The 22,443-nt window shown below is 45.8% G+C and overlaps 1 protein-coding gene across 1 annotated transcript; it reads left to right on the top strand.

The window, feature by feature from the left end:
* The first annotated feature begins 11,021 nt into the window (after positions 1-11,021).
* RPS7 (ribosomal protein S7) lies at positions 11,022-16,712 on the top strand. The gene is made up of 6 exons (XM_007469244.1): positions 11,022-11,109; positions 11,194-11,265; positions 11,450-11,593; positions 12,376-12,440; positions 15,577-15,727; positions 16,604-16,712. The coding sequence occupies exons 1-6, from the start codon at positions 11,035-11,037 to the stop codon at positions 16,679-16,681; spliced, it is 585 nt and encodes a 194-aa protein (XP_007469306.1). The 5' UTR covers positions 11,022-11,034; the 3' UTR covers positions 16,682-16,712.
* The last annotated feature ends 5,731 nt before the right edge of the window (positions 16,713-22,443 follow it).

Here is a 22,443-nt window from a genome sequence, read left to right as displayed (position 1 = left end):
ACATAACGTGGAACAAAGCAAACAAACTGCAAATCCTACTAGAAAGTTTTTGAGTTTTATTAAGCAATTGTGAAATTAAGTTCCCCCAAAACTGAGTTCCCATGCTGAGTTTATGATTAACCTCTTTATTTAAAACTGTATCCTCTTTCTTGTCCCATCTCCTGCTCCCCTCAGGATGAAAAAGAGTCAAAGAAAAGGGGGAACTGAAACCAAGCAGGCCCAGTAGAGGCCTTCCCAGTGACAGACCTGTTTGTGTCCTCGCTTATTATTAATTGGGAAAAGAGGCTACGGAAATACACTGTGACCTCCTAGGCTCCTATGTGTGGAACAAAGAACAGGCCCTAGCAGTTAATATTTGGGGAAGTAAAGAATGCAGAAACAAAGATAGGACAGTCAGGCAGGAGAACATCCATAACTTAAAAAATATATCAGTCACAAGAACTCCCAGTTCTGTTTCAAAAGTAAAGATAAGCCTGATGCACATTCTTAAGTTGTTTTGCAGATACTGAAGCCCCAACCAGGTGGAGGAAGTTGACTGCGTGCTGACCACCGGCATGCATGCTGACTGCCGGCATGCAGCCCCAAGATCGAATGGAACCAGAAAGTTGATGATGATGACTCCTAAAATGCCACCCTATTACCTCACCACCAACCAATCAAAAGGACATGCATGAGTCGATTATGCATCCCTTAACCCTCTCCCTCACCCTGTCTTTAAATCCTTTCCCTGAAAGCCATCAGGGAGTTTGGTTCTTTCGAGCATGAGCCACCCATTCTCCTTGCTTGGTGTCTGCAATAAATGCTGTACTTTCCTTCACCACAACCAGGGGTCAGTAAATTGGCTTTGCTGCATGCAGCTGAGAGGACCCAAGTTTGGTTCAGTAACAATTGTATGATTTATATTAATATTGAATTGTTATTTTTTTTTAATTTATTTTATTTATTTTTGGCTGTGTTGGGTCTTTGTTCTGTGCACAGACTTTCTTTAGTTGTGGTGAGTAGGGGCTACTCTTCGTTGCAGTACACGGGCTTCTCATTGTGGTGGCTTCTCTTGTTGCAGAGCACGGGCTCTAGGGGTGCGGGCTTCAGTAGTTGTAGTACATGGGTTCAGTAGTTGTGGTTCATGGGCTCTAGAGCGCAGGCTCAGTAGTTGTGGCGCACACAGCATGTGGGATCTTCCCAGACCAGGGCTTGAACCTGTGTCCCCTGCATTGGCAGGCGGATTCTTAACCACTGCACCACCAGGGAAGCCCTGAACTGTTATTTTGAATTTGTTCTCTCATACTGCCAGATAAAGCAAGTAAGTAATTGTATTTACATGTTTAGGTAAATTGTGCTTTCACGTTTAAGTTGTTTATTATAAAAGGAGATACAATTATATAGTCAAGGATATTAAAAGGAACTGTTCTGTTAGAGCTGGGCTGGAAATATCAATATGAACTCATGGCTTTATATGAAAAAAACTATCGTAAAAATGCATCTTTTCTAGCCCTGTCTACTGAAGTGGTGTAAGAGGACCTCCATGATGCACCCTAGTACTGAAATTCCAGCCTCCAATATCACTTTTTAATAAAAGGAATCAAGGCTTTTTGGAGAAAAGGCTAATCCCATGTCTGAGACAGAATAGTACAAAATGAGCCTGGAACACCTCCTTATGCCAGAAAGTGAGAAGATGCTTAGAGATTAATGGCGATCACAGGACACAGGAACTGATTTAAAAGGGGCTCCTTCTGGCCCAAACTGAGGAAGACAACTTCAACATTGAAGGAGAATAGTGGCTGAGGTTGGTTGTTATAAAGTGAATATGAGTCAGAAGTCCATGATGATACACCAGAAAAAGGTTAACAAAGTATCTTACAAGCCAGAGAATAAGACACATCATATTTCTCCTGAGGCTTGTTACTCAATCACCGTATTACCAACTTATTTATTGTACAGTTAAAGAATAAAGAAACTAGCAAATGCATAAAAGCCAGTTAGCAGGTATTTTCTAACATAAATATCATTAGAATAAGTTGTGACTGTGAGACTAAAAGCACCTGTTTTTTTAAATTTTATTTTTTTATACCGCAGGTTCTTATAAGTTCTCTAGTTTATACATATTAGCGTATATATGTCAATCCCAATCTCCCAGTTCACCCCCCCCCACCATGGTTTTCCCCGCTTGGTGTCTATACGTTTATTCTCTACATGTGTCTCTATCTCTGCCTTGCAAACCGACTCATCTGTACCATCTTTCTAGATTCCACATATATGCATTAATCTACAATATTTGTTTTCTCTTTCTGATTTACTCCACAATGTATGACAGTCTCTAGGTCCATCCACGTCTCTACAAATGACACAATTTCATTCCTTCTTATGGCTGAGTAATATTCCATTATAATATGTCCCACATCTTCTTTGTTCATTAGTCTGTTGATGGACACTTATGTTGCTTCCATGACCTGGCTATTGTAAACAGTGCTGCAATGAACACTGGGGGGCATGCGTCTTTTTAAATTATGGTTTTCTCTGGGTATATGCTCAGTAGTGGGATTGCTGGGTCATATGGTAATTCTACTGTTAGTTTTTTTTGTTTGTTTTTGTTTTTTGTTTTGCTGTATGCGGGCCTCTCACTGCCGTGGCCTTCTCCCGTTGCGGAGCACAGGCTCCGGACGCACAGGCTCAGCAGCCATGGCTCATGGGCCCAGCTGCTCCATGGCATGTGGGATCTTCCCAGACCGGGTCACGAACCCATGTCCCCTGCATCAGCAGGCGGACTCTCTACCACTGCGCCACCAGGGAAGCCCTATTTTTAGTTTTTTTAAAAAATAAATTTATTTTATTTATTTATTTTTGGCTGCATTGGGTCTTTGTTGCAGTGTGCGGGCTCCTCATTGTGGTGGTTTCTCTTGTTGTGGAGCACAGGCTCTAGAAGCGCAGCCTTCAGTAGTTGTCGGGCATGGGCTCAGTAATTGTGGTACACAGGCTCAGTAGTTGTAGCTCACAGGCTCTAGAGCACAGGCTCAGTAGTTGTGGCGCATGGGCTTAGTTGCTCTGTGGCATGTGGGATCTTCCTAGACCAACGCTCAAACACATGTCCCCTGCATTGGCAGGTGTATTCTCAACCACTGCGCCACCAGGGAAGCCCTATTTTTAGTTTTTTAAGGAATCTCCATACTGTTCTCCATAGTGGCTGTATCAATTTACATTCCCACTAACAGTACAAGAGGGTTCCCTTTTCTCCACATCCTCTCCAGCATTTGTTGCTTGTAGATTTTCTGATGATGCCCACTCTATCGAGTGTGAGGTGATACCTCATTGTAGTTTTGATTTGCATTTCTCTAATAATTAGTGATGTTGAGCAGCTTTTCATGTGCCTCTTGGCCATCTGTATGTCTTCTTTGGAGAAATGTCTATTTAGGTCTTCTGCCCATTTTTGGATTCGGTTGTTTGTTTTTTCAATATTGAGCTGAATGAGCTGTTTATATATTTTGGAGATTAATCCTTTGTCCATTGATTTATTTGCAAATATTTTTTACCATTCTGAGGGTTGTCTTTTCATCTTGTTTATAGTTTCCTTTGCTGTGCAAAAGCTTTTAAGTTTCATTAGGTCCCATTTGTTTATTTTTGTTTTTATTTCCATTACTTTAGGAGGTGGCTCAAAAAAGATCTTGCTTCAGTTTATGTCAAATAATGTTCTTCCTATGTTTTCATTTAAGAGTTTTATAGTGTCTGGTCTTACATTTAGGTCTTTAATCAATTTGGAGTTTATTTTTGTGTATGGTGTTAGGGACGGTTCTAATTTCATTCTTTTACATGTAGCTCTCCAGTTTTCCCAGCACCACTTATTAAAGAGACTGTCTTTTCTCCATTGTATATCCTTGCTTTCTTTGTCATAGATTAGTTGACCATAGGTGTGTGGGTTTATCTCTGGGCTTTCTATCCTGTTCCATTTATCTGTATTTCTGTTTTTGTGCCAGTACCATATTGTCTTGATTACTGTAGTTTTGTAGTATAGTCTGAAGTCAGGGAGTCAGATTCCTCCAGCTCCGTTTTTTCCCCTTCAAGATTGCTTTGGCTATTCAGGGTCTTTTGTGTCTCCATACAAATTTTAAGATTTTTTTGTTCTAGTTCTGTAAAAAATACCATTGGTAATTCGATAGGGATTGCATTGAATTGGTAGATTGCTTTGGGTAGAATAGTCATTTCACAATATTGATTCTTCCAATCCAAGAACATGGCATATCTCTCCATCTGTTTGTGTCATCTTTGATTTCTTTCATCAGTGTTTTATAGTTTTCTGAGTACAGGTCTTTTACCTCCTTATGTAGGTTTATTTCTAGGTATTTTATTCTTCTTGTTGCAATGGTGAATGGGATTGTTGCCTTAATTTCTCTTTCTGACCTTTCGTCATTAGTGTATAGGAATGCAAGAGATTTCTGTGCATTAATTTTGTATCCTGCAACTTTACCAAATTCATTGATTAGCTCTAGTAGTTTTCTGGTGGCATCTTTAGGATTCTCTATGTATAGTATCATGTCATCAGCAAACAGTGGCAGTTTTACTTCTTCTTTTCCAATTTGTATTGCTTTTATTTCTTTTTCTTCTCTGATTGCTGTGGCTAGGACTTCCAAAACTATGTTGAATAATAGTGGTGAGAGTGGACATCCTTGTCTTGTTCCTGATCTTAGAGGAAATGCTTTCAGTTTTTCACCATTGAGAATGATGTTTGCTGTGGGTTTGTCATGTATGGCCTTTATTATGTTGAGGTAGGTTCCCTCTATGCCCACTTTCTGAAGAGTTTTTTGTCAAAATGGGTGTTGAATTTTGTCTTATTCTTCAATTTGTTGATATGGTGTATCACATTGATTGACTTGCATATATTGAAGAATCCTTGCATCCCTGGGATAAATCCCACTTGATCATGGTGTATGATCCTTTGAATGTGTTGTTGGATTCTGTTTGCTAGTATTTTGTTGAGGATTTTTGCATCTATGTTCATCAGTAATATTGGTCTGTAATTTTCTTTTTTTGTAGCATCTTTGTCTGGTTTTGGTATCAGGGTGATGGTGGCCTTGTAGAATGAGTTTGGGAGTGTTCCTTCCTCTGCAATTGTTTGGAAGAGTTTGCGAAGGATGGGTGTTAGCTCTTCTCTAAATGTTTGACAGAGTTCACCTGTGAAGCCATCTGGTCCTGGACTTCTGTTTGTTGGAAGATTTTTTATTTTTTTGTTGTGGTATGCGGGCCTCTCACTGTTGTGGCCTCTCCCGTTGTGGAGCACAGGCTCCGGACGTGCAGGCTCAGCAGCCATGGCTCACGGGCCTAGCCGCTCTGCGGCACATGGGATCTTCCTGGACTGACGCATGAACCCGTGTCCCCTGCATCGGCAGGTGGACTCTCAACCACTGCGCCACCAGGGAAGCCGTGTTGGAAGATTTTTAATCACAGTTTCAATTTCATTACTTGTGATTGGTCTGTTCATATTTTCTATTTCTTCCTGGTTCAGTTTTGGAAGGTTGTACCTTTCTAAGAATTTGGCCATTTTTTCCAGGTTGTCCATTTTATTGACATAGAGTTGCTTGTAGTAGTCTCTTAGGATGCTTTGTATTTCTGTGGTGTCCATTGTAACTTCTCCTTTTTCGTTTCTAATTTTATTGATTTGAGTCCTCTCCCTCTTTTTTTGATGAGTCTGACTAAAGTTTTATCAATTTTGTTTATCTTCCCAAAGAACAAGCTTTTAGTTTTATTGGTCTTTGCTATTGTTTCCTTTGTTTCTATTTCACTTATTTCTGCTCTGATCTTTACGATTTCTTTCCTTCTACTAACTTTGGGTTTTGTTTTTTCTCCTTTCTCTCGTTCCTTTAGGTGTAAAGTTAGATTGTTTATTTGAGAGTTTTCTTGTTTATTGAGGTAGGCTTGTATAGCTATAAACTTCCCTCTTAAAACTGCTTTTGCTGCATCCCATAGGTTTTGGATCATCGTGTTTTCATTGTCATTTGTCTCTAGGTATTTTTTGATTTCCTCTTTGATTTCTTCAGTGATCTCTTGGTTATTTAGTAACATATTGTTTAGCCTCCATGTGTTTGTGTTTTTTACATTAAAAACACCTATTAAATGTACACATGCAACATTCTCTCTGATTTCAAGTTTTAAAAGTTCAGCACATGCCATGAGGGTTATGAATAAGAATCTAGGCAGCCTCTGTCCTAAATCTGTTAGTAGATAAATCAATCAACTAGTCTTCAGGCTGGTAAGTAGTTTTCAGTCTGGGAAGATCTAGAATTTTGTATAGAAATGTCTATGAGAATTAGACCCATTGTACAAATAACTTTCTGTCAAGGGAGAAATAGTACATACTTGGTCTTTCTCTCATAATCATACGTAAGGGATAGTTTGGTCTGTTTAGAGTGACAGCCCAGTGGCAGTTATTTGAAATGTATATCTGAGTAATAGGTTTAGACTAATGATTTTTAGGTGAAACCTAGTTTTAGTATTGGTATATCTAAAGAAAGCTTTAGGTTCTTTAATATATGTTAATTGGATTTACAAGAAGTTGTTAGTTTTTAAGAAAGTTTCATTACACAATTGTTTCTTGAAATACTAAAAAAAATGCTTGAAGTGACGAAAATGCTGCATCTGTTCCCTCGGAAAAAGGAGGAACAACCTGCAGTATGGGCACTTGACTCTATTCCTCATCAGCTGTACACAGGGCACTGGACAGAGGCCACCTCGACCTCTGCTCACAGCATCTAGGTCAGCCTGGGTTGGTGTCCTGGGGCCCCTCAATTCTCCCTCATGCTCTTGTCCAGATGCTCACTCAGTAGCATTCTTGGGGGTAGAGAGAAAGGACAAAACACCTTTTTAACATTTGGGTTTGCACCTGGATTTCCTAATACAGTCATTTTTCATTGCTTGCTTCACCTACTTGCACCACTTTAAGACTTTCCTGACCTTGCCCGTCAGCAGGCATGTTTTAGTTGTAATGTGCCTATTCTTCCCACAGCCAAGGCTTTCCCCTGCAGGAAAACTAATGCAGCCTGAGGCTAGGAGGGAAGAAAGGCATCATTATGTTGCATCTGTGACTGATGCCAGCAATTGAGCAGGGCCCTGAGTGTGCAGGAAAATGGCTGTCATTAAGCCTCTGCACATGCTGTGCCTTTCAGAATGGACGTGGAGTTAACTTCATGCCTGGATGAACAATGCAGTACGGTTACATCTAATACTGATGTAGCAAGTGGGGATAACCTTATCTCCCTTGGTCACCCTTTGGTTATTCCCATTTGCAAAGGGCTTACAAGACAACGGATTGAGGTACTTGTTAGAAGTTGATATATTGACAGTGATGCCAATTTAATAACCAACTGTAAGGTAGATGTGGGCTATTTATGCTCCATTAGCTAACGAAGGTGTTGCTGCATTCCAGTATGGCAAGGACTCTGTGTTCATAATGGCACTTCTCCTGAATAAACAACTTAGAACTGTATTTCAGTTAGGCAGAGGCCTAAGCAAAATTTGATTCCAGTGCCTCCAATCTATACTTTTTCTATATTTCTTTTCTCCTGTTGTAAAACCTCTCCTTTCTAGGTATGGAGTGACCTTCCTCTGACCTCTGGAAGGTCAAATCTTCCTAAAGAAGGGGTGCTTTGCTGTCCTCCCTAACAGACTCCACTCTCCCAATCACTGCCCAAATGTTCTCTTATACCTGTTTTATCATGTCCCTGCTCTTCTGCTAAACTAACCCTGGGGGGTACGTTCTCTGTTTCCAGGTAGTATTTTCATTCTTACAGGAACTGGAAATAATGTATTGACTTGAAGGTTCCCCATGAAACCTACTTAAAAAGGTATCTTTTACTGTTATGAACATTAAAAGGGGATATTATGAACAATTCTACTCGCATAAATTCAACAATTTAAATGAAATGGACCAATTGCTCTAAAAGCACAAACTGCAAAATGTCATCCAATATGAAAGAGATAATTTGAATAACCCTGTAACTATTAAGGAAACTGAATTCATAATAGTAAAAAACCCTGGAAAAAGAAATCTCCAGGCCCTGATGATTCCATGGCAGAATTCAACCAACTGCTTGAAGAATTAACACTGATTCTACACAATTTTTTTCTGAAAATAAAAGACGAGGGGGCACTTCCCAACTTATTTTATGATGCTCGTATTAACCTAATACCAAAACCTGACAAAAACAGTACAAAAAAGAAAACTACAGACCAATGTCCCTTGTGAACATAGACATAAAAAATCCTCATAGGGCTTCCCTGGTGGAGCAGTGGCTGAGAGTCCGCCTGCCGATGCAGGGGACGAGGGTTCGTGCCCCAGTCCGGGAAGATCCCACATGCCGCGGAGCGGCTGGGCCCGTGAGCCATGGCCGCTGAGCCCGCGCGTCCGGAGCCTGTGCTCCGCAACGGGAGAGGCCACAGGAGTGAGAGGCCTGCGTACCGCAAAAAAAAAAAAAAAAAAAATCCTCATAAAAAAGGTTAGTAAATGGAACCCAGTAATATGAAAAAGAATTATATCCTATTTCCAACTGGGGTTTATTCCAGACATTCAAGGTGGGTTCAATATGTGAATAACAATTAATGTAGTCTACAATATTAACAGGCTAAAAAGAGACACGTGATTAATCGATGCATAAAATGCATAACCCCATTTATGATAAAAGCTCTTAGAAAATAGGGATAGGAGGGAACTTCCTCAATAAATAAAGATAAAGAATATCTATGGAAACCTAAGGTTAACATCATATACTTACTGATGAAAGACAGAATGCTTTCCCCCAGGGTTGGGGAACAAGGCAAGGATGTCTTCTCTCACCACTCCTCTCATCAAAGTACTGGAAACCAGAAAGAACTTTACTGAAGGCACTTTTGGAGTGCTGCTTTGGTGGAGTGGCTGACACAGAAGCCAGATTGAAAAGGCATGTAGAGCACTGAGATGGAAATGGTTCATCAAGAGGGTTCAGAATGGCTGCCCAGATAAGACTGCAGATGCAGCTATACTTTCTCTCTTGAACAAGTCCCAAGCTGACTCTTAATTTTCCAGTGAGATAGTTAGTTGCCCTTTCTTTTGAAACATTATTAGAGAAGCATATATAGCTTTAAATATCTGAGATGAACACAATCTTAGCTTATTTAAAGTTGTTGGAAATCTTAGAGATCACCTAGTATACTGTTTTCAGCATTTTCCACAGCGGCTGGCCCATGTAGATAATTGCTGTTAAATTTGACAAGTGAGGAAACTGAAGCTCAAGTAGACTAAGTTATCTCCCCTTTGCCAGATAATGTGGCACAAGTAGTTCCCTGAGTCGGAAATGCCCTTCTCCCTGGTGACTACTCTTCCACATTGCAGGTTAATTCCATCTCTTCCAAAGAATTCCCTGACTTCTTAAAGCATGAATCCTCCTGGCCACCTTTACTCATTTTACTGTTACGTGTTATTACAATTCATCATTATATATTTAGCCACACAATTTACGGGATATTATGTTCACCAAACTGCAATCTCGCGAGGGCAAGGATCCAGTGGGTTTTCCTTATAACTAGCACCTAGGGAAGTATGAGCAGGGAACATTCGCATTAACAATTATTTGTGAATTGTATTTTTGGCTCCTGTCTAGGGCAGGCAGTGCTTTACACATGAGTTTCAAGTGACAGGATGGTAGGCACTTTTCCAACAAAACATTCTTCTGTGTTGACTTCTTGGTCCATTCTAAGGCAATTCGCCATCTCTCACCACACCTTGACCACATCCGTTTCTCCAGCTCGAGCCCTGACTCTTCCCAATCATCTTTCCCCCGCTCTGGCCCTGCTCCTGGAATCGCGCGTCCTGCATCTGGCCCCCAGGTCTTCACCCCTTGGGGTGGTTCTCCTCCAGCTTCAGGCCGCCCCCGCCCCACCACTGCCGTTCGCAGATGTCTCAGAATTGTCGGCCGCACCAAACAGCCAATACGAGAGCCACGTGTGGCCTGAAAATCACATTTATTCGTAAAGTACTTTGTTTCCAAAGAGCTTTCACAAATGTCATCCTTTGGGTTCTCTACACACAGAACTGGCATCCAAGTCTGTGACCCCTTCCCATTGCTTCAGCAGGGACTTTAGCTTCCTCGTGTTCTTTGTTTTTTAAATTTATTTGTTTTATTTATTTATTTTTGGCTGCATTGGGTCTTCGTTGCTGCGCGAGGGCTTTGTCTAGTTGTGGTGTGCGGGCTTCTCATTGTCGTGGCTTCTCTTGTGTGGAGCACAGGCTCTAGGCACGCAGGATTCAGTAGTTGTGGCTCGTGGGCTTTAGAGCGCAGGCTCAGTAGTTGTGGCGCACGGGGTTAGCTGCTCCGCGGCATGTGGGATCTTCCCTGACAAGGGCTCAAACCCATGTCCCCTGCATTGGCAGGTGGATTCTTAACCACTGCGCCACCAGGGAAGCCCCTTCCTCGTGTTAAGTTAGCCTTTTTTAAACGTCCTAACCTCAGGGGTAGCCCAGGTTGCGTTTCACGGGCCCGGGGCTCCCGCCCATACTCCGGCCTGGCCACCCGGCTGCCGCCTCGAACTTCCAGAGAACGCAGAAAAACTCCCGCAAACCGCCCGGAAGGGGAGGCTCTCGCGGGCGAAAAGCGTAGCCAACGCACTGGTCCTCCGGAGCCTCTTCCTGGGACTCTCTAGGCTTCCACCGTTTCTCAGTGGTTCTTCCGGTTTGGTGACTCGCACTATTCCCGCCTCTTCCCCTCTGCCGCCGGGATTTAACGAACTCTCGCGAGATCTAGGCCTCTTCCCAAGCCTACTGGAGTCGGCGGCTGCAGCGAGAGTAGGCAGCTGAAGCGAGCGTCGGCCGCTTGGTCAAGGTATGTTGCCCGCCGCCGCCGTGACGACGGCTTTGAGGGGCACACGTCTGGGGTCCCCGGGTGGGGATGCGGCCGATTACCCGGCCCGCGGGCCCCGATGGCGTGTGCGGGGACAGCTGGGGCTGGAACCGGGGTCGGGCCGCGCGGGCGGGGTCGCGGGCCGCCCGGCTTGAGCGCTCCGTGCTTCCAGGTGCCGGCCATGTTCAGTTCCAGCGCGAAGATTGTGAAGCCCAATGGCGAGAAGCCGGACGAGTTCGAGTCGGGCATCTCCCAGGTGAGGGGGCGGGCGGAGCGCAGAGGCCGCGACGGGGTCCGGGGTTCGGGCGCTGAGGGTGCTTTCCTGCCTCCTCTCCCGCAGGCCCTTCTGGAGCTGGAGATGAACTCGGACCTCAAGGCCCAGCTGCGGGAGCTGAACATCACGGCCGCCAAGGTACAGTGGGGTCCCTCCCGGGGGGCGTCGGGGCATGTGCTGTTGGCGGGACGCCCCAGAGACTCGGGTGTCGAGCGAGTGACGGTGTCGGCGCGGCGCCTTACCGCTTCAGCTGGGCCAGACTGGGAGGGGGCGGCGCTGGGGGCCTAAGAGAGCGTGCGCCTCTCTGCCCTCTCTTCCCTAGGAAATTGAGGTTGGTGGCGGTCGGAAAGCTATCATAATCTTCGTTCCCGTTCCTCAGCTGAAGTCTTTCCAGAAGATCCAGGTCCGGCTCGTGCGGGAGCTGGAGAAGAAGTTCAGCGGGAAGCACGTTGTCTTTATCGCGCAGGTATTAGCTGTGCTGCTGCTGAATGCGCCGTCTTGCGAGGCCCGTTACACGTCGCTCGCGACTGTGAACAGGCTGTTCCCGGAGCCTAGTGCTCGCACTGGGCCAAAGGGAGGCGGCGCACGGCTGCTCTTAACGCGAAGGCGGCTCTGTGTGTGCAGCGCCGTCGGCGCACCGGGGCTGCACATAGGTGATCGCGGTGAGACGTGCGCTTACGGTGAGCCAGAGTTTTCAGCCTCATGGAATTGCCTGTCTGAGGCTCAGCGAGATTTTCCTGCCTGGTGCGTCAGACGTAGGTTTGGGGAGGAAAAGAGGTGCAAAGAAATGGTATGTAGGGCAAGTGGAACACGGTCGAGAGGTTTTCTTTTGTTTTTAAAGTTAGATCTGGCCCTCCTGCAAACAGAAATCCACAGAAATTAAGTGCCCGGCTGATGAGGAATTACGGAGTGGTATCCTGGCTTAGTACCTGAAGTGGGTAGTGGGCCGGATGGGACGTGAAAAGGGGTGTGATCTTTGGGAGATAAGTCATATCATGGAGCAGCCGACTTTTTCCAGTTCCATTTTAATGTAAGCCGTGGATTCTGAAAGAATTACCGAGAAATCAGGGAGTACGTAAGAGGATTTCTCAGTAACTTGTTGGGTCTAGGTTGTTTGGCTTTCTGGAGCTTCGAATTTATTCAGCCACTGAGTCCTTTGGTTTTTAAAGCAGGTTGACAGTGCTTAGTTTTCTGCCGACTCACGGTCTTTTTTGTTGTTGTTGTTGCTTGATAATTTTTACCTTACAGAGGAGAATTCTGCCTAAGCCAACTCGAAAAAGCCGTACAAAAAATAAGCAAAAACGTCCCAGGAGGTAAGTTTTAGCAGCATGAAAAACGTACCACTCTTATCAACAATTCTTGACTGGCGTGTGTTGTTTATAATCAGAGCTGGAGTAGGCTTCTAAAATTAAATACTGTTAACGTAGGAAATCCATTCACACAGGGATTTTTATCAAGTGATTTAGCTTTTTCTATAATTATATGCGAAATGTTTTAAAAGTAACTCTGGAGGTAAGAATTACGTATATTCACATAGGTGGTATAATAGGTTACCGTTATCACAAAAGATGAGATTGTTTTCTCCAGTTCTTTGGGCAAAGGGTAGGAACAGTGGGGAGGAATCTTGAGTTGAATGCTGTGGGGTAAAGCACACCAGATGTGCAGGTGGGCTGCGACCTGTCATCCTCATTTTTTATTTTTGCTGTGGATTAAGGCTGAAAGATTAGATTTTTCTGTTGCTCACATCGCAGGTTAAAGGTGTCAGTGCAGTTGTAGTTGCTGATGGACGATGCTTTGTAAATTTGATTGAACTGCAGGTTATCTGACATAAACTTAGATATTGGAAGTTGGCTCTTTGGGCCTTCTGGTATTTTGTTGAAGTCTCTGGTTTCATAGACTTGGATTATTGGATCGCTGCAGATCCTGCTCTTGGACCAGTTTGAGGAAAAAATACTCAAGCATCCCTCTAACTGCCAGAGAGGCCACCCTTGTTAAGTACGTAGTTTGTAGTATTAACATCCCTACTTACGGGATGAGGAGACTAACCCATCGTTTGCTCATTACAGCTAGCATTAGCGACGCTGGAATTTACAGTCAGTCTTGTTTCTAAAGTTCCTACAAAATAGGAAGTGATGGGTCTCCAGTGTTGTGGGCGGATGTGTTGTACCATATGCTGTGGTGGAGGGGGGAGAGGGAGTAGTGGTGAGGCTGGAAAGGCCGGTTCCAGGTTTTCTGGAACTCGGAGTGTTGGTCAGTACCTTGAGCTTGTTTTTTTTTTTAATATAAATTTATTTATTTTATTTATTCTTGGCTGCATTGGGTCCTCGTTGCTGTGCACGGGCTTTCTCTAGTTGCGGCGAGCAGGGGCTACTCTTCGTGTTGGTGCGCAGGCTTCTCATTGCGGTGGCTTCTCTTGTTGCGGAGCACGGGCTCTAGGTGTGCAGGCTTCAGTAGTTGTGGTTCACGGGCTCAGTAGTTGTGGCTCACGGGCTTAATTGCTTCGCGGCATGTGGGATCTTCCCAGACCAGGGCTCGAACCTGTGTCCCCTGCATTGGCAGGTGGATTCTTAACCACTGCGCCACCAGGGAAGCCCCTGAGCTTGTTTTAAGTTGGAGTAGCTGGCAGTTGGAGTAGCTGGAGTAGCATAAGAATTTAGCTTTTTTTTTTTTTTATTCTGGATAGTTTGCAAGAGATCAAATACAGGGGATAATCAAGAATGTTTAGTTTGTTAATCATGATACTTAAAAAGTGGTTTTATAATCTCAGTTCTGGCAACCCCAGTTAGTACTTGAGTATAAAGACAGATCCTTTGCTTTGCACCCAACTAAGGCACTGACTCCCAAATCTACAGCCTTAATTATCCCTCATCCCAAACCTGTTTCCACATTTTCTCAGGTAATGACTTCAACCCGTTCCTAGTGACCTGGTCTAGACATTGGAGTCTTCTAGTTGGGAGGCCAGAGTGAATCCACCCCTTTCCAATCTGGTTTCTTGCCTTCAGATTCATTTTCTTTCTCAGTCGTTATCTCTCCTACAACAGATTAAATGCTGAGATTTATGTTTTCTTTGGCTTCTCATCTGTAGCAGGGTTTCAGTTATTTTTCTTCTGAAGCAGATTAGTTCCTATGCTTTGTGATTATTAAAGTTGCGTTGCCACTGTTCCCCCTTAAAAAGTCTTTAGACTGGGTTGGAATTTGAGTCTGAGGCTAGCTTTGATTCCGTCCTAATTTATGTTTTGAAGGAAGTAATTAGCAAGTTTCCATATGTGTGCCTACCTAGTCCTGTAAGAGTAAGAAGTGCTTAGTCAGTGGTTAGCAGCCATTTATCGATTGGGCCATCTGTCTCATTTGCTTTTGGAGAGGTGATAAAGGCTTTGGAAAGTGGGTCCACCATGGGGCAGTGAGGCCTTTGCAGTTATTTAGGAGCCCCTTCTGTGTGCGTGGGAGCTGCCAGACAGGAAATAGAAATGAGTAGAACATAGTGTCTGATCCACTGAGGGGTGAACAAGACCTAGACACGTTCCATAATACAAGGTAGCTGCATAAACGTTGAAAATGAGAGCTGTCTTTTCATTTGCTCATTCCTGATATCCTGTGGTACAAACCTGATACTCTAAAGGTTTGGAATTAATTGAACCTTCTCGTCAGGCAGCCAGATGTGTTGTGAACTTGAAATGATACTCAGGAGAGGAGCACGGTTCCCTTGGCAGTTCATGTGTTGGGATGCGTTGGAAACCGGGGACCCTCATAGGAGGGGCCACATCCTAGAGCTGGTGATAGAGCAGTGTCTTTTGGGATGGGATGTCACCTCATTCCATCGCAGGGAACAAGGCGGGTTTGGTGCATTTTGGAGGCCAAGGGGAGCCCTCAAAGGGTCTTTAGTAGGTGAAGTGTGTAATGACATCAGTGATTATTTTGACAGCAACGGATGGGATAGTTTTGGAGAGAGGAAAGAGGTTACTGCAGCGATTTAGTCGAGAAATCATATGACTGACAATAAATCTAAAGATAATGTATAAAAATAAAAGTCATCGTCAGTCTCCATCCCCTGGAGACAATCACTCACAATAGCTGGTGTATGTGTACTTTACAAGATACCGCGTTTAAAATACGCTAAGCTTTTGAAATAAAATAATAGGGTGTTGGGAATTCTCTGGCATCCCAGTGGTTAGGCCTGGCTTCAATTCCTGGTCAGGGCACTAAAATCCCCCAAGATGTGCCGTGTAGCCGGAAAAAAATAGGGTGTTTGTTAACCTGTTCTAGTTTGGTAATGGCTCGTGGTGTGATACATTAAATGAAAGTAGATTACTTGAAAGCTCATGTTAATCTGGTTTCAGGAACCTGGAGTTTGCCATTTATGTTTTTGACTTCAAGAGGTGCCCTTGGGGCTCCCAGGAGAGCAGACCTTGCTAGAGTTCTCACTTTTGTCACTGTATTCTATTCTTCAAGCCGCACTCTGACAGCCGTGCACGACGCCATCCTGGAGGACTTGGTTTTCCCAAGTGAGATTGTGGGCAAGAGGATCCGCGTGAAGCTGGACGGCAGCCGACTCATAAAGGTTCATTTGGATAAAGCACAGCAGAACAATGTGGAACACAAGGTAATAGGCCTTGTTGATTATGGAAAGATCCAGAACAGATAAGGGTAGAATGCAGCCTAACCCATCCCCATGTGGCACCAGAACCAATCTTTGTGAACTGAGGGCCCACTTCCTCTTGGATTATATGTCAGGTTTTAAATTGGGGTGTTTTTTTTTTTCTTGGCTGTGTTGGGTCTGTGTCGCTGAGTGCGGGATTTCTCTAGTTGTGGTGAGCGGGGGCTACTCTTTGTTGTGATGCGCAGGCTTCTCATTGCGGTGGCTTCTCTTGTTGCGGAGCATGGGCTCTAGGCTCACGGTCTCAGTAACTGTGGCTCGCGGGCTCTAGAGCGCAGGCTCAGTAGTTGTGGCGCACGGGCTTAGCTGCTCCACGGCATGTGGGATCTTCCCAGACCGGGGCTCGAACCCGTGTCCCCTGCATCGGCAGGCAGATTCTTAACCACTGCGCCACCAGGGAAGTCCTGGGGGATGTTTTAAAAGATGGAATTCTCTACCTTTTGTTAGAGAAATTGAAGTAAAGTAATTCCATAGTGTGACTTTTAGTAAAGCTGTTTTTATGGGCGGGGTGGTGGTCGTGTTAGAATCTGGGGAGAACTGTCACTTTGCTTCATTCCTGGTAGAGCATTAACCTCTGGGGTCCCCCAGGGTCTGCCGAGTGGCCTAGAGGAGCCGGCCCTCGGGTGCAGTGCTGTGGAGGCCTGTCCCACGGCACGAGAGCAGCTTGCCCGCAGGTTGGGACTATAGAGGCATGTCTGGTATATTCCTTCTCTGCCTGGTTGCTGATGAGAAAAACCACACAGGGCACAATTTCGCAGTCTTTAGGCTTTAAGACGAATGTGTATTGAAATGTTTTGTGATGAGTTATTTCTTTTCTCGTAGGTTGAAACGTTTTCTGGTGTCTATAAGAAGCTCACGGGCAAAGATGTTAATTTTGAGTTCCCAGAGTTTCAGTTGTAAACAAAAATGACTAAATAAAATATTATTCACAATATTCTGCTTTGGGTATGTTTTTCAAAAGTAGAGAGCTGTGGGTGCACAGCTGTGTGCATTATCAAGTAGCTTCCTGCACAGGATGGAAGATTTTGAACAGAGAGGGTCCCTGTAGTTGTGTCCGTGTGTTGGTTTCAGGTGTACGGCACCGTGATTCAGTTATACATATACATGTTTTTTTCAGATTCTTCTCCCTTAGGTTATTATAAAATATTGAGTACAACTCCGTGTGCTCTACGGTAGGTCCTTGTTGGTTATCTGTCTTCTATATTAGAGCCAGTTTTTAAATTGCACGGATTGTCTTGGGCATGAGAGGCCAAGGGCTGCCCTAGCCTGGCGTCCGCTGTCTGATTTGCCACCTTCACATGAGCCACCCTTTGCTGCCCCTCCCCATCCTGCCTTCCACTGGCCTTGGCCCTGTGCGCTGGTGACCTTGCCACACCCTGCAGGCCTGTCCCTTCAGGCAGGGGACAGTTGTTGACCTGCAGTCGCAGGATGTGCGGCCTAGTGGGCAGGAGCCGGGCCGGGCAGCAAGCGGGGCGGCGGCAGGTCAGCTCGCCCTCCACGGCTGCGCTCACTGGGCCCTGGGAGCGGGGTCCCTGCACCAGCAGCAGCCAGCAGCTCAGGGCTTGGTGGAATGAAGACACCTGGGCCTGCCCCGCCTCCTGAATTAAGCTCCAGGGGCGCCCACCATCGGGGTTTTCAGGAGTCCTCCAGCCGATTCTGAGCGTATCCTCCAGTACTACGTTCCCTGATGATCTCTGGTGATGTAACATCATTGGACCTTGTAATATGTGGTATCTCTGAGGGGTGAAGCCAGAACCTACCTCGTCACGACGGGGCGCTGTGCGCTCCAGATTCGGGCCCTTGGCTGTGCTGGCTGGGCTCCTGGACCACGTCCGCTCTGTGTCCGCCAGCAACCGGGCTTAGCGGATGGGTGGGGGGGTCCTCACACTTGGGGCAGGGGGCCTGGCCTTGCTCTGGGCTGTCGTGGGCTCTGGAGAAATGAAGCCTTCAGGCGGAAGCAGGCCGCGGTTAACGTCCTCGTGGACAAAGTGGCAAAGAGATACAGCTGCATGGTGCTGTGACCTCCGGGAACATTCCCAGCCAGAGACACATGGGTTTGATCTGGCTCCTGTGTTCAGATTTCTCAGTTATGTCTGAGAAATGTAAATAATAACTGGGAGATGAGCCAGATTCTTGTCCCAATCCCCTGGAAGTGGCCCGTCTCTTTGGAGGTCAGAGTTCCTGGGGGAAAAGCCTGTTCCTGGTGGCCGTGACTTCAGCGTGTTCCAGAGCAAGCCGAGGGGAGCGAGGGAAGAGGGAGATGGGAGGCCCCAGAGGAGAGGCACCGAGTGACTGATGGCTTTTGGTACTTGTTTGCAAAGCAGGTGTAAACATGATTTATGATCTAAAAATGGTTCTAATTTGCAATCTACTGGGAAATAGGCAAGTTAGTCTAAAATTATCACTTGTTTTTGTAACAGAGTAATTCTCGGGTTATTGGCGCTTTTTATAAAAAGTGCTCAACATTTCAGGACTCAGAAGCAGAAGGTAAGTACCCCCCGTCTGTCAGCTGTGAGACAAGAAAGGGGACTGGGAGGAGGCAGGGTGGCCTTGGGACGGCCGTGTGTGATCTGCTGTCCTTGAGGTCTGGTCGGCATGTCCCCTACCTGTGTGATCACGGGCCAGTGCTCTAATTCTCTGCCCTGTCTCCTGAGCTGTAAAATGGAGTGGTGATGCCTTGCTCGGGGGCTGGTTGTGAGGACTGAGTAGTGATGCTGATCCTAGCCAGGCCCCCGGGAGCTGAGCCTTCACCCCATGTGCATCAAACACAGCCCAGCGACTGCGTCTCAGTGGTACGGGTGTGCAGGCGCAGCCGCCGTCCCAGTCCTCCTGTCAGGAGTGTCCCAGTGGCCGTGGGCATCTTTGGGATTTGGCCAAGGGGTTCTCACCTCTGCACTCTTGGCATTTGGGGCTTAGTTATTCTTTGTGGTGGAAACTCCTGGGCGTTGTCGGATGTTTAGCAGCGTCCTGGAAGCCAGTGCCCCTTGCCCCCTCCACGGTGTGACCACTAAGGATGTCCTGAGAACATTGCCAGATGTCCCCTAGTGGGGAGTTGGGGCAAGGCTGAGGCTGGGCTAGGGTTGCATCATTTTGGATTTAAGTTGGTGAGTGGTTCACAGTGATTTCCACGTACAGAAGCTCATCAGTTACAGCCTGGACAGTGGTGTGGTCAGTTCAAAAGCTCAGATTATTCTCTGCACAAAACAGACTCAAAACGCCTGAGATCAAACACCTCGTATGAAGGAAATGAGTTTCTTCCAAATTTCACTACCACCCCGGAGAAGTGCATGACGTACCGATAGTGGCTTTAGGAAGTTGGAATAAGTGTTTTAACAGCTACCAGTAGTAAATTCAGATAACCATGCTAGAGAAAATACTGAGTTACCGTTCTTTCAATAGGAAAGCATTGTCATGGCAGGAGGCAAGGACAGAATATGCAGCCTAATAATACAGAACAAAAGAAAGGTAGTGTCAGGCAGCTCTTTTTTTTTTTTTTTTTTTTTTTTTGTGGTACGCGGGCCTCTCACTGCTGTGGCCTCTCCCATCATGGAGCACAGACTCCGGACACGCAGGCTCAGCGGCCATGGCTCACGGGCCCAGCCGTTCCGCAGCACGTGGGATCCTCCCGGCCCGGGGCACGAACCCGTGTCACCTGCATCAGCAGGCGGACTCAACCACTGCACCACCAGGGAACCCCCAGGCAGCTTTTTTTAAGTGCAAGTTTTAATTTTGAGACAATTGTAGCTTCACATGCAGCTGTAAGAAGTAAACCAGAGGACTCCGTGTACCCTGTCTCCCCAGTGGTAACAGGTCCTGTGGGAGCAGGGCCCACATCACGGGTCACGGACATCCCCCTGTCCCTTTCTTACACCACGCCCACCTCCTCAGGCCCTGGCCACGCCTGGTTCGTTCATTTTGTAGTTTCATCATTTCAATACTGTTCTATAAATGGAAGCAGGCAGTGCAGAACCTTTGTAGGACTGGCTCTTTTCATTCAAAATTCTCTGGAGAGCCTCCCAGTTGGTGCTGTGTCTGTAGTTGGTTCCTTTACCGCCGAGCAGTGCTCCTTGGTATTGAGGACCAGAGTTTCTTTAACCAGCCGCCCGTTGAAGGGCATCTGAGTTGTCAGTCTGGGGCTGTTAGGGATTCAGCTGCTATAAACCGCCATGGATGTTCAGGTTTTCATGTGAAGGTAAGTCTTGGCTCCTGGGGTAAACGCCCAGGAGTGCAATCGCCGGGTTGTAGGGTAGTTGCATGTTCAGTGTCTTAAGAAAGTGCCAAACTGTTCCCAGAGCGGCTGCACCATTACATCCCGCCCAGCTTGTCATCCTCAACAGCATTTGGGGTCCTCGCTCCTTTCAGTGGCAGCCATTGTGACAGGTGTGCGGTGTGCCTCACTGTGGGTGTGAGGGGCGTTTCCCTGGTGATGTTGGACATCTTTTCATGTGCTTTGCCATCCGCACAGACTCTTGGTTGCAATAGCTTTTCATGTTGTGGCCCATTTTCTAACTGGATTGTTTGTTATTTTCCTGTTGAGTTTTGAGAGTACTTTATATATTCTAGATAAAAGACCTTTGGTGGATACATAGTTTGTGAATAATTTTTCCCCTCCTGTAGCTTGTTTCTGCACCTTAATAGGGTTTTCATTTTGATGAAGTACAATTGATCAGTGTTTGCTTCTGGGGATTTTGTACTTTTGGTGTTCTATGTCTAAGAGCTGTTTGCCTATCCCTAGATCCTGAAGATTTTTCTCCTGTGTTTTTTCTAAAAGTTTTATAATTTTACACTTAAGTTCATGATCTATTTTGAGTTAATATTTGTATAAGGTTCACCTGTTGCCTCTGGCTGTTGAGCTGCTCCAGCACCATTTATTAAAAAGACCATCCTCGGGCTTCCCTGGTGGCGCAGTGGTTGAGAGTCCACCTGCTGATGCAGGGGACGCGGGTTCGTGTCCCGGTCCTGGAAGACCGCACATGCCGCGGAGCGGCTGGGCCTGTGAGCCGTGGCCGCTGAGCCTGCACATCCGGAGCCTGTGCTCTGCAACGGGAGAGTCCACAGCGGTGAGAGGCCCGCGTACCGCAAAAAAAAAAAAAAAGACCATCCTCCTTCCACTGAGTTGCTTTTGCTCCTTTGTCAAAAATCAGTTGGGTCTAGGGAATTCCCTGGCGGTCCAGTGGTTAGGACCCGGTGCTTTCACTGTGTGGCCCAGGTTCAATCCCTGGTTGGGGAACTAAAATCCCGCAAGCCACGCTGAGTGGCCCCCCGCCCCGCCCCGAAAAAAAAAAATCAATTGGGATGTAGGCCAGTTAGCACATGAAAAGATGCACTGGTCAGGAGGGAAATGAAAGTCAAAACTACAAAGAGAGTGACCTCACACCTTTTGGGATGGCTGCTATCAAAACAAAACAAAACAAAAAACAGAAAATAGCAAGTGCTGGTAAGGCTGTGGAGAAATTGGAACCCTTGTTGGTGGGAATGTAAAATGGTGCAGCCACTTTGGAAAACAGTATGGCAGTTCCTCAGAAAAGTAAAAATAGAGTTACCATACGATCCAGCAACTTCACTTCTGGGTATAACCAAAAGAATTAAAAGCAAGGTCTGGAAGAGATATTTGTACACCCATATTCATAGCATTATTTACAGTAGCTAAAATGTAAAAGCAACCCCAGTGTCCACCAGTGGATAAATGGATAAGCAAAACGTGGTCTATACATTACAGTGGGACATTACTCAGCCTTAAAAAGCAGGGGAGGGACTTCCTTGGTGGTCCAGTGGGTTAGAGTCCATGGTCCTGGTGTAGGGGACCCGGGTGTGATCCCTGGTTGGGGAACTGGATCCTGCACGTGTGCCACAACTAAAGATCCCGTGTGCTGCAACTAAGACCTGGTGCAGCCAAATAAATATATAAAAGAAACTGGACTTCCCTGGTGGTGCAGTGGTTAAGAATCCACCTGCCAATGCAGGGGACAAGGGTTCGATCCCTGGTCCGGGAAGATCCCACAAGTTGCGGAGCGACTAAGTCCGCGTGCCGCAACTACTGAAGCCCGCGTGCCTAGAGCCCGTGCTCCACAACAAGAGAAGCCACCGCAGTGAGAAGCCCGCGCACCGCAGCAAAGAGTAGCCCCCGCTCGCCGCCAACTGGAGAAAGCCCACACACAGCAATGAGGATCCAATGCAGCCAAAAATAAAATTAAAACAAAACAAAACAAAATAAATTTTTTTTAAAAAAGGAAGGGGATTCTGACAACTGCTATCACATGGATGAACCTTGAGGACATTAGGTTAAGTGAAATAAGCCAGTTACACAAATACTCTGTGATTCCACTTACCTGAGATGCTTAGAATAGTCAGTTTATAGAAATGAAAAGTTGAAAGGTGGTGGCCAGGGGCTGAGATGGGGGGACAGTGGGGAGTTATGTTTAATGGGGACAGAGGTTCAGTTTTACAAGGTGGAAAGAAATATGGAGCTGGATGGTAGTGATGGCTGCATGACATTATGAATGTATTTAATACCATTGAACTCTACAGTTAAAAAGATTAAGAGGATAAATTTTATGTTATGTGCATTTTATTTAAAAAAACTTAAAGTCAGTTGGGTACATTTGTGTGGGTTCTTTGTTCTGTTCCATTGTACAATAAGTCTTGAAACTGGGTAGACTGAT

The sequence above is a fragment of the Lipotes vexillifer genome, unplaced genomic scaffold, assembly GCF_000442215.2.
Source record: "Lipotes vexillifer unplaced genomic scaffold, Lipotes_vexillifer_v1.1 scaffold356, whole genome shotgun sequence".
In the NCBI taxonomy this organism is placed as follows: domain Eukaryota; kingdom Metazoa; phylum Chordata; class Mammalia; order Artiodactyla; family Lipotidae; genus Lipotes; species Lipotes vexillifer.
Note: the sequence above shows the minus strand (reverse complement) of the source record. Positions and strands in the feature narration are given on the sequence as shown.